Source organism: Aspergillus uvarum (genome assembly GCF_003184745.1).
Source record: "Aspergillus uvarum CBS 121591 unplaced genomic scaffold BO82scaffold_11, whole genome shotgun sequence".
NCBI lineage: Eukaryota > Fungi > Ascomycota > Eurotiomycetes > Eurotiales > Aspergillaceae > Aspergillus > Aspergillus uvarum.
Window position 1 is genome coordinate 177,895 of NW_020291308.1, and position 11,588 is coordinate 189,482.

At 52.6% G+C, this 11,588-nt stretch overlaps 4 protein-coding genes across 4 annotated transcripts; 2 read left to right on the forward strand and 2 right to left on the reverse strand.

The window, feature by feature from the left end:
- Positions 1-834: 834 nt before the first annotated feature.
- On the forward strand, positions 835-2,507 carry BO82DRAFT_381526 (3-keto-steroid reductase; the record flags this gene model as incomplete). The annotated part of the gene is made up of 2 exons (XM_025637864.1): positions 835-902; positions 1,068-2,507. The coding sequence occupies 2 exons, from the start codon at positions 835-837 to the stop codon at positions 2,404-2,406; spliced, it is 1,407 nt and encodes a 468-aa protein (XP_025494553.1). The 3' UTR covers positions 2,407-2,507.
- A 789-nt stretch (positions 2,508-3,296) lies between these two features.
- On the reverse strand, positions 3,297-4,692 carry BO82DRAFT_399599 (mannose-1-phosphate guanyltransferase; the record flags this gene model as incomplete). Its single annotated transcript, XM_025639125.1, has 5 exons — positions 3,297-3,316; positions 3,379-4,255; positions 4,318-4,464; positions 4,572-4,615; positions 4,686-4,692. The coding sequence occupies 5 exons, from the start codon at positions 4,690-4,692 to the stop codon at positions 3,297-3,299; spliced, it is 1,095 nt and encodes a 364-aa protein (XP_025494554.1).
- Positions 4,693-5,853: 1,161 nt separating this feature from the next.
- On the reverse strand, positions 5,854-7,365 carry BO82DRAFT_17004 (uncharacterized protein). The gene has a single exon (XM_025630338.1). The coding sequence runs from the start codon at positions 7,304-7,306 to the stop codon at positions 6,128-6,130; it is 1,179 nt and encodes a 392-aa protein (XP_025494555.1). The 5' UTR covers positions 7,307-7,365; the 3' UTR covers positions 5,854-6,127.
- Positions 7,366-8,138: 773 nt separating this feature from the next.
- On the forward strand, positions 8,139-10,810 carry BO82DRAFT_362502 (i-AAA protease YME1; the record flags this gene model as incomplete). Its single annotated transcript, XM_025636858.1, has 5 exons — positions 8,139-8,168; positions 8,236-8,364; positions 8,430-8,544; positions 8,608-10,346; positions 10,403-10,810. 5 exons carry the CDS (start codon positions 8,139-8,141, stop codon positions 10,808-10,810), a joined length of 2,421 nt encoding a protein of 806 aa, XP_025494556.1.
- Between the last annotated feature and the right edge of the window lie 778 nt (positions 10,811-11,588).

The window sequence follows — 11,588 nt, forward strand, 5'->3', positions numbered from 1 at the left end:
GAGTGTGTGGGAGAAAGAGAAAGGAGTCAGTCGGTCATAATAGCCTCATGGTCATGGCGTTGCCATGCCATGCCATCGCGCGCGGCTCCATATCATCGCATGCAGTTTGAAGTTAGCGGGCGCTTTGGCCATCTTCAAAAGGAAGAATACGACCCAGCCCCAGACCAGATCGGTTTATCTTCTCAATCATATCGATCATCCTTATTAACTAGCATCCAAAGGGAGTTGGATTGCCAGTAGATCGAACCTTACCGCCTCGTAACTTATCTCTATGGTGTGACTCCTTGTCTTCACTTGGTGGCCGTATACCCCACGACCCATGCATCGCTTGGTAATCTGTCAGCAGAACTTCCGCCTGCAATCCTGAATTCTCCTGAGCTGGCGGTGACTTCGGTGCCTAACTGATGGGGGAGTCAGGAGTGAGACTTCTTGCTCGACATCTCGGGTTCCAGTAAATGCAGGTGGGGCGTCCTTGCGTGGACGGACAATAGTAAGCTCATTCTGGTACAGGATGCCACTCTTATCGACATAAGACACTGAGAACTGAGAAAATTTGCTGCCCCCTTGTGAATGGAACTTCCAGTATTGTTGTAGAACTGCACGTCTATAGAAGGTTACACCTGAGGCATCAACGGCTGTTGATCTGACATGTCACATGATGGTCCGCGATAAGGACTAATTACCTAAGCATGGAGCTTATCGGGAAGGCTGCCTTTGCGCCGCCGGAAATCATGCGGGCCAAATAATAAACATGGTCGGACCCCGTCGCTCCTCTCCGTCCAAAGGCCCGAGGGTGAGGATTCGGTGTTCCATTGAAACGAATAAGCTGTCATCATGGCCAATCACACCCACGAGGAAGATCTGGAGAACAGATCGATAATCCTAGTGACTGGAACAAACAGGTAAGCTCAGCTCCGCCCAATCGCAGAGCTCCTAAGCTTCCCTGGCCCCTTATCCCGCCGCCAACACCAAACACAAAAGTCAGCAGCAGAAGAGCACGACAAGAAAGCAACATCATCACTTCAATTGACCTTCTGACTAACATGATATTTCTCTCTCAAACCCAGCGGTCTCGGATTCTCAATATGTTGTCGTCTCGTCGACGACTTCCTCAAGTCCCCCGCCAACAACCACCGCAGCCTAGCGGTGGTCTTCACCACGCGCAGCACGAAGAAGGGCACTGAGACCCAGCAGCGTCTCCAGCAGCACCTGCAGAGCACGACAACACAAAACCCCGAGCATCGCGCCCGCATCACCTTCATCCCGGAAACCGTCGACCTCTCCAACCTGCCATCGACGCGCGCCTGCGCCCGGCGCCTCACGCGCACCCTCCCCAAGCTCGACGCCGTGATCCTCAATGCCGGCATCGGCGGCTGGACGGGCCTCAACTGGCCGCAGGCCGTCTGGGGGGTCCTGACGGACCTCGTCCACACCGTCTCCTGGCCGAGCTACAAGATCGCGCCCGTCGGCCTGCTCACGGCGCCGCAGACCACCACCCAGCGGGACCAGGAACCCCGCCTGGGCAACGTCTTCTGCGCCAACGTCTTCGGCCACTACATGCTCGCGCACAACCTGATGCCTCTACTCCGTCAGACCTCATCCCCCCAGAGCGCCAGCAGCAGCCGCATCATCTGGGTCTCCAGCATCGAAGCCACCCTCCGGCACTTCTCTATCGACGACCTCCAGGGTCTCCGAACCGCCGCCCCCTACGAATCCTCCAAAGCTCTGACCGACATCCTCGCCCTGACCGCCGATCTATCGTCCACAAGTCCCTGGACCAAGTCATTCTGCTCCACCACTTCCTCCAACACCTCCTCCACAGTCGCAACAAACAACCCCCCGACCCTGGAAACCGAGGCCGAGGCCGAAACCAAACCCAACACCTACCTCGCGCACCCGGGCATCTGCGGCACGGCGATCCTCCCGCTCCCGCTCCCGCTCATCTACGCGATGCTGATCTCCTTCTGGCTGGCCCGCCTGCTGGGCTCCCCCTGGCACACAATGTGGACGTACCTGGGGGCGTGCGCGCCCGTGTGGCTGGCGCTGGGCGGCCAGGCCGAGCTGGACGCCGCCGAGGCGCCCTACCGCGCGCACCCGGGCGGCGGCCGCGTGAAGTGGGGATCCTCGAGCGACCGCCGCGGCCGCGACCGGGCCATCTCGACGGAGGTGGATGGCTGGGGCCACGGGGGCGTCGTCGGGCCCGCCGTCGTCGCCGCGGACCGGCTGCGGCGCCGCAAGCGCGGGGCCCGCGACCTTACGGCCGAGGAGCGGGTCGCGTTCGAGGAGCTGGGCCGCCAGTGCTGGCGGCGGATGGAGGAGCTGCGCGTGCAGTGGGAGGGGATCCTCGACCGCGAGGAGGAGAAACTCGAACTCAAGGGCAAGGAGGCTGCCGCCGCTGAGCAATGATGAACGCGTTCCACGGGGAGGGAGAGAGATTCATCCTGTAACATATCATGCTTCAAGTACTGCTGTATTACTACTGATGTACATGTATAATTAAATCATATAATCTACGATAATGGAATCGTTAATGGAATCGACAAGGGAATCGACAAGGGAATCGACAAGGGAATCACAACGACTACAGTAGAACTGAGCAAAGGCATTTCGCGGTGATATTCTTTTTTCTTGCTTTCATTTTCGTTTTCTTTTCTCTTTTCTGAATTCTTGCCTCCCCGTATTTACATTCCTTGGGGAAAAAAACACCCCATGACCACATACGTCATTAAAATCAGATAAGAGTAATAGTCCATATACTCACCCCCTTTCCCTTCAAAACAGACACCGACCCAAGTTTAACGGAAGGCGGAGAGACAACTAAGAACGATAGGCTAAAAAGCAGCTGCATCGTTGAGAAAAAAGAAAAGAAGAATTCAGAAATGGAAAAAGGGCGGGAATCGGACGTAGAGAGAAGTCACCAGATCGGGTCAAAGTGCTGATCAAAGAGACAGCAGAAAAAAAATGAGATTAGTAGGTTTTACAGAAGAACAGACCCGAATCAAGACACGCTTCACCATCAAGGCCTCTAGCATGCGAAAGTCGGTCAATCAAGCACAAGACAAAGAGTAAAGCGCGAGAAGGGAGATTGTTCAGGGAGGTCGGGAAACCAGTTGTATCCAGGTCGGAAAGCCAGTTCGTCGAGCAGAGCTAGCAGTCAGAAAGTTCAATACTGCTCATATGGAGGTAAAAGTGTAAAGCAAGCGACTCAAATTTCTATGCATTTGAGCGTTTTCGGGAGATGGGCGAATTTTATATAAAGGTGTATAAAGGGGGCGTGGCGACGTGAAGAGGAAGTTTTACATGATAATCGCAGGAACTAAAGAGAATGTTTGGTTAGTGAACTGAGAACCGGACCTTCCGGATCGTGGTGAAGCTTACCATCAATGTTCTGCTTGATGCTCTTGTGAGGCAGGATCGAGCCACCGTTCACGTAGACTTCATCCGCAATGGTGACATCGTCACCAAGCACGGTGACATTCTCCAAACGAGCCCACCGACCGACGGAGCTGTTCCATCCCACGATGGTCGACTTGACCCAGGCGTGGTCCTTGACCTTGCTGTTCTCCATGAGAACACAACGCTGCAAGCGAACACCATCACCGATCACGACATTGGGGCCAATGACTACATTGGGGCCAATGCGGCAGTTCTTGCCGATCTTAGCGGAAGGGTCGACCATGACGTTTCCACCGTACACGTAGGGCTCGCTGTTGGGAGCAAGCAGTTTCGAATTGCGCTTCGCCAGAGAGGTCAGGTAGAGGCAGGTTCCGCTAAGGAAGTCCTTAGGCTGACCAACGTCCATCCAGAAGCCCTCCAGGTCAAAGGAGTGCAGCTGGCCATCCTTCACAATGGCGGGGAATGTCTCTTGTTCGATAGAGGTGGGGCGGAGCTCGATGCGGTTCAGCACGCTGGGGTTCAGAATGTAGATACCCGCGTTGATGCGGTTGCCGACGAACTCGACGGGCTTCTCGACGAACCGATCGATCCGACTGGGGTGGTTGGGCTTGTGAACGACAACACCGTACTTGGAGGGCTCGTCAACCTTGGTGACAACAATGGTACCCTCGTTACCATGGCTCTTGTGGAACTCAGCAAGCTCCTTGAAGGGATAGTCGCAGATGATGTCGGAGTTCAGGACGAAGAAGGGAGAGTCGTCCTTGCCCAAGATCTTTTCCGCCAGCTTCAGGGGGCCGGCCGTGCCAAGGGGTTCGGATTCGACGGAGAATTCGATTCTGACATTATATTGTTCCTCGTACTATGTAAACAGAATTTATGTAAGTTTGTCATCCTCTTTAAAGTGGTGGAAGATGATCATACTTTTTTGAGAGCAGCAACCATGACATCGGGGCGGTAGTTGACAGCCAGGACAATGTCCGTGACACCTGCAGCAGCCAAGCTTTCCACCTGGTGCAAGATCATGGGCCGATTGCCGAATTCCACCAAAGGCTTAGGAAGCGTCAAGGTCTAGGGACAAGCAGGAGATCAGCAAGCGCATCTTCGAGAACTCCGACTGCAGCGGTATGTGGAACGTCACGATCGTCGGCGGGGGGGGAAGAGGGGGAGCTACTCACCAAAGGACGCAGGCGGGTACCGAAACCTCCGACCAAAATAAGAGCTATGAAATGAGACTCGTTAGATAAAAAGCCGCTTGATGGCTGTGGGTAGATCTGGTAGTTTGTACATACCCTTCATGATTGTGGTAGTGTGTAGTTGGTGTTAAAGCGAAAGGGGTAGAGGGGTTGTTCGGGAGGGGGGGGACTTGCTCCAAACGAATGACCGGAGCAGAGTATGGGCGAGGTACAAAAGATTAGATGTGAAACCCACACGGGGAAAGAGAAGGCTAATGGAAGTGTTTCGAGGTTGATTCAAAGTAAGACCCAGCAATCCGAGATGGACGGGGAAGAGTGATAAGATTGAATTAGAACAGAATGGAGAAGAGAATGAATGGATTGGGGGGGGGTCTGGTGAGGAGGGGGGGGGAAGAAGGGGAAAAAGGAGAGGAAATTGACTTATAAGAGAAAGCGCAAGAGCGAAAGAAGACTGAGAGAGAAGAGGAGAACACCTGGCTATTGTGACTTGACGACGACTTGACTTGATGGGTGGATTTGGGGGGAAGGAGGGGGGGGGCTGTAACGGAAGCGTATGTATGGAGATTGTATGGAAGACTAGAGGGAGGAGGGTCGGACGGCTAAAAGACCAGAGAAGGGCCCCCGATGCACCCCCAATGCACCCCCAGTGCACCCCCTTAATAGTGTAAAGTGTGGGCAGCCTTATGCTAACTACAACGTTGTGTCCACTAGTCCAGGCACCGGACGGACCACTGGCTGGCTGGCGTTTCAACCACCACAAAGGCAGGCCGCACGTTTGCGGCAACGCCACCCCATTTAAAACCAGTTCCGTACCGGCACCGTATGGTTTCAGGTCTAGAGCCATACTACGGAATACTCCTGGACTAGTCGCGGCCGGATCAGGTGCTCTCGTGGGGCAATCATTTCATTATTTTCATTATTGTTCGTTTCTGACTTGCCCCTGGATCTTCCCAGCAACTTCACAGATCTAATTACGCGTTGCAATAATTGAAAGGAGCATAAGAAATTCTTTCATGTGCTGAGATTGTATCAGACTCTCATGCAATCACTGCACGAAGAGGTCACTTGAAAAGGTCACTAGCATGATGTACTGCACAATTCGTCATAATCCCCAGCCGCTTGTGTTCACCTCACCATCTCGGCATGTGGATGCTGCTCAACCTTTCTCGGGTTGCATTCCCCCATTCGCTCGCCATTGAGAACTTGTTGTAGTAGAGCCGCGCGGAGCTTGTTACTCAAGTGTTGCAGTGAAGCAATTAGTGTATGCAGGAGGCATAATCATCTCGCCCCCCTCCCCAAGCAAATCTCCAACAGACCCTGTAGCAAGTCCCAAGCTTCTCGATCTTCTGATCGTCCATGTATAATCGCTTTTCTGGTCTCTCCCTGCTTGAGGACAGACAATGGATTTCCTGCCCTTGTCCGCCGTCTCCCCGGTTCGTGTTACCAGCCACTATGGTCATGTGCATGATCCGGAGGGCATAGTGGAAGAGCAATCCCCAGCTCTGTATGTCCTTACCTACAAGACTGTGGTTGATGTTCTAAATATACTCTTGCGTATCCGGAGGCAGTGCGTTATTCCTGGTAGCTGTTCCAGCAAGACCACGTGTTAGGGACCCCTTATCATCCTCACCGCCTACTGCATCCGGCGCAAATCGTCTGATCCACTCGCGCACCTTGCTGACTTTCTCTACCAGCCGATCCTCTTCCTTCTTGGCTGCAGGACCCTGCTGCTGCTGCTGCTGCTGCTGCTGCTGCTGCTGCTGCTGCTGCTGCCGCTGCCGTTGGAATTCTTGTAGCCTCTTTGTGCTGTAGACACCGCCTGCATCGTTTGCGTCAACCCGCTGTCGATGCAGAAGGTCAACTCTAGTGACTCCCTTCCGCAGACTTTGCCCGTACACCCGTTCTCGGAAGGAACTCAGTCCTACCGTGCGCATCAGAACAATATCTCGAGGCCGCAGCGTAGCCAACGACCTTCCAAGTTCGTCCTCGATAGGGTTGCGATCACTGGCAGCATGTGCTTGATCCGCAGGAGGAAGCCAGAAGGTTACTCCAAATCCGCTTCGGGAATCATCGCCCACTACGACCTCCACCAGGTCTATTTCTTTCTTCCATTGCCGTGTCACAATACGGCGTGGAGGGTTGATGGTAATGATTGACACGACTAGATTGACACTCAGGGTCTGCGGCACAATCGACGTCAAGTATGCTGCCGTAGGGATAGCCTGGAGGTTGGTAACAGACGTTTGGCAAAGAATCCCTGGGTTCGGCGCTTCTTTGTCGCTCACTGTTGCGATCGAACTCTCAGTACTATCGGCCCATGTGCCGCTACCTTGAAAGGAGTTATCAGAGCGAACCCCGGTCGCCGAAACCTCGGAAACCTCATGCACGGTGAAGGAGTGCTCGTAGAACCGTGAGAGTACTGAACCCTCTGGTTCATTGGTCGAATTCCCGCCAGAGACCGCGAGGTCGCGGGTTGCTAGGAAGCAGGCCCTTTCCTGGGAGCAAGTGTCGAACTTCCCTTGTCGTAACTCAGATGTCCGCAAGTCTTGCAAAAGCCTCCACTTAACAGGGTAAGCATCGGTCAGGCACCATGGCTCTTCGTCATGGATATTTGGTCCCTTGAAAGGAAAGATGGGCTCTGTGAGCAATTGCTCTTCATCCCACTGAAGGTTTCTCAGAGTGGGTGCACCCATTAAGAAGATGAGTTTCTTCGACATCGCCTTGGCTGATATATACAGAAACGGCCATGAGGCTCGTCGAAGCAGTACGATTGATCTGCCACGCCCTGGAGAATGATATTTCTGCAGAGCACGGAGAAATATAGTGACTTTGGTATAGTGTGTCAATACTCGGCCATAGGACATCGGACGCACCGAGATTAAGCGGCTAGTGGCGGGCTATTGATCGATAGCCCTGATCCTAGACCCAGTTATATAGCAAGGTACACGAATGAGGCTCTGGAGATGAACAAGCAGAGGCTGCTGCAAACCTCGCGTCACCGTGTCGAAGCTGAACCACGGATTGCAGGCAAGTAGCATCGTCGGTCGTACGGTACTTCAAATACAGTACCGTAACTCCAGCCTCAAGATATCAAGATATCATTGCGAGAAGTGCTGATTGAGTCAACTGTTGACTGTGGATCAGGATATTCGAATAGCGTACTAGGTACACATCAGCAGAACTTTCCAGCACTCTCCCGTTATGACATCTCCATATTAGAAAGAGACATGATGGCCTGTGAAGCCCGATCTACTCATTTTCGAAGCGGGCATCACGTGGATGGGGGGTGACAGGACTACGGAACTCCATTCAAGTCGCAGTGGCAACTTCCTTCGGCAGATGACTTTCGCCGCCCGCCGAATATCAGACTGGCCCGACATCATCATTCCCGGCCTCCATCTCGCCCATCGATTCGCTGTCTTGAAGTGATAGGAGATGGCTTTTGTCTTTATTAAACACTGAACAGGCTCTCATATCATTTTTCTTCCCCTCATCTCTGTTGAAGGGTAATCTCTGGAATCAGCGGCCAAGTGCCGCCATCCTATAGCCATGGCCTTCCAAGTTCCGATCCCTATGCCGGTATGAACCATTTGTTCCCTCATTTCAACATCTTGGCTCCTTTACTAACGATGCCTTCTTGCGATAGAATCTGGCGGCAATGACATCGGATGCTTGGCCTTCTCTGTCTAAATTACTGAATGCGCCCCGGAAACTGATCGAGCACTCCGCCTCCCCCCGCCAGCTGCAACGTACCGGCCACGAAACCAGTTCGATCGTATGTCTTTCTACCCATCCGTTGCGGACGTCTGATGAATTGCGTACTCATGGACACACTCTCAGGAAAATCGCCAAACTTTTCTTCCCGAATGTCTAACTACAGTATCCTCCGAGGCTCTCAGATCGGCTGTTATGTACAAGCCGGCGGTATTTGGAATGCCTCGCTCCCTGTTCGCTGGTAAATCGCCACAGAGTCATATCGCATTCTCAACCACATACTAACTTCACTTTCATTTTCTAGCGACCACTCTTTGGGCTCCGCCATCGACCACTGGCCGCCGTCTTGCCACACCTGCCTCTCGTCTTTTCTCCACGCTGACCGCAAATCCGAACCGCATCCGCCACGCCCCGCACCTACACGGACTCTCACGTCTCCAACAACAGCGGTACCTCTTTGGGGGTCCGTCTCAGGCCTTACTAGCCCAGAGAGAGAAAACCGCGAACAACAACCCCAGTAGCGCGAACGCTCAAAATGCATTCTACCAGGCTCTTCTGCGCGCGAACCATCCTGCCATAATCCTTGAACGGTACAGATCCGGGTACTTTGCTAGTAACGCGGCCACTGAGGCGCTTTACCACAAGGCTTTGCAACGGGTCAATGGAATAGATGGCTCAACATCTTTCTTAGGCGCCAACCAACAGTCCAGTCCTGACCTGCTTCATCAACTCAAGCCCGATCAATTACAAGCTATTGGCCAGGCCGTCGGTGCTAAAGGTATTCATGGTAAAGTACACGCGGCACCTGGCCAAACCGGCACTGGGGCTAAAGACGCACCTCTGTACGTTGTGGTCGAGGAGTCAATGGGAAGTACTATTTTTCGCTGGGTGAGATTTTTTACCATGATGGCATTCATCGCATACATATCTTGGGTGATTCTCGCTGTCGTCCTTGAGACTTCAGGTGTTTTGCGAAACGTCAAGGGCCCACAGAACAACGAAGCTCAACCTGAACACCAGACCGTGCGCTTCAGCGACGTTCATGGATGCGACGAGGCCAAGGATGAGTTGCAGGAACTTGTTGAATTCTTGATCAATCCCGAACGATTTTCCTCGCTCGGTGGCAAACTGCCCAAGGGTGTTCTTCTGGTTGGTCCTCCTGGTACTGGTAAGACCCTACTCGCGCGTGCCGTGGCGGGTGAAGCCGGTGTTCCATTCTTCTTCATGTCTGGCTCGGAATTCGACGAAGTCTACGTTGGTGTCGGCGCCAAGCGTGTTCGGGATCTGTTCACTCAAGCCCGCAGCAAGTCCCCTGCCATTATATTCATTGACGAGTTGGACGCTATTGGTGCGAAGAGAAACGAAAGGGATGCCGCCTATGTGAAGCAGACTTTGAACCAGCTGCTTACCGAACTCGATGGATTTAATCAGAGTAGCGGAGTTATCATCATAGCAGCAACCAATTATCCTCAGCTGCTTGACAAGGCCCTTACGCGGCCTGGTCGCTTCGATCGAAAGGTGGTTGTCGGTCTTCCAGACGTCCGCGGTCGTATGGAAATTCTGAATCACCACATGAAGAGTGTACAAATCGGTACTGATGTCGATGTGGCGGTCATTGCTCGTGGCACCTCTGGGTTCTCTGGTGCTGACCTTGAGAATCTTGTCAACCAGGCCGCCATTTATGCCAGCAGGAACAAGAAGACCAAGGTCGGACCCAAGGATTTCGACTATGCCAAGGACAAAATCATAATGGGCGCGGAGGCTCGCAGCCGGGTCATTCAGGATAAGGACAAGCTTCTGACTGCTTACCACGAGGCTGGTCACGCTCTCGTTGCTTACTTCTCAAAATCCTCGATGCCGCTCTATAAGATCACTATCGTGCCCCGCGGAATGGCGTTGGGTATCACACATTTCCTGCCTGAGATGGACATGGTTTCCAAGGATTACACCCAGTATCTGTCGGATATCGATGTCGCCATGGGTGGCAAAGCTGCGGAGGAGCTCATCTTTGGCCCTGATAAGGTCACCAGTGGTATCTCGGCTGTATGTTTGATCTTTTGCCCTTCTCTTTGGAGGTAGCCTTTGCTGACATGTTGCAGGATATTGAAGCAGCCACGAAGACCGCTTTCGCTCTCGTTACTCAATTCGGGTACTCCAAGAAACTTGGAAATGTCGACTTGATGTCCAACTACAGCAGCCTGTCCTCCGAAACGAAACAAGAAATCGAAGCTGAGGTTCGACGCATTGTCGAGGAGGCTCGCGTTCGCGCCACCAACATTTTGACCGAGAAGCACAAGGAGCTTGAACTGCTGACCCAGGCTCTGATCAAGTACGAGACGTTGACTAAGGAAGAGATGGAGAAGGTTCTTCGGGGAGAAAAGCTCGACAAGCTAGAAACGGCCCCGGCCGCCCCCATCAAGTTGCCCGAGGTTCTCCGGACCGCCAAGTTGCCCTCGCCGAGCCCCGAGGACATACCCCCAGTAGCAACCAATTCCGCCAACGAATGAAACGCGAGCCGCTATTCCTGACTTTCTTTTTTTTTTGACCTTCGACCTCGACCTATGTCCTCTCTCCTCTCTCCCCTTTGGACCATATCTTTGTCGAGGCTTGTCGAGGCTTATCAGCAAAGCCCGATAGCCTTGGCACCATCATTTCACGACATTCCCAAATTTGATCTAGCACGGAACCAGATCGATTTATGTCTCTTCGAACTTCCCGCCATCTTACACAGTTTTCTTTTGCAATGCATCCCGTTCCGGTTCTACTTTGTTCTTGTCTTGTATTGTTTTTCAGACTTGGGTATCTGATTTCTGCTGCCCCTCCATCCCATGGATGAATCGGTCTTCCCGATGTTAACATGTATGTAGCAAGCTTTTGAGGGGGTGGTTCTCACGAAAGATGATGGTATAGGGGCGTCATCTGCTCCATGGGGGGTTATCATGGAATGACTTTTAGTTTGCGTGTAACATGTGTACATACATGTATCAAAATTTGCATGAGTACCGGATACGCAAAGCGAGATTTTTTTGTAGACCAGATCACTAGCCAATACATATCTTAATCATTGCCCTGATACATATAATGTTGGTGTTTATGAATTTGAGGAAAGGTGAGGATTGGCGCTGTTGCGTTGCTTCGTGTTAGGTTCGGGTTTGGAAGGTATATGTCTTAATTTATGCCTTGGCAACATACGACAAATTCGGCCCGTATGACAATCTGTATATACCATCAGTCTTTCGATAACATCCATTCTCTTCCCCCTAATTATATCTCTCCACCAACTCT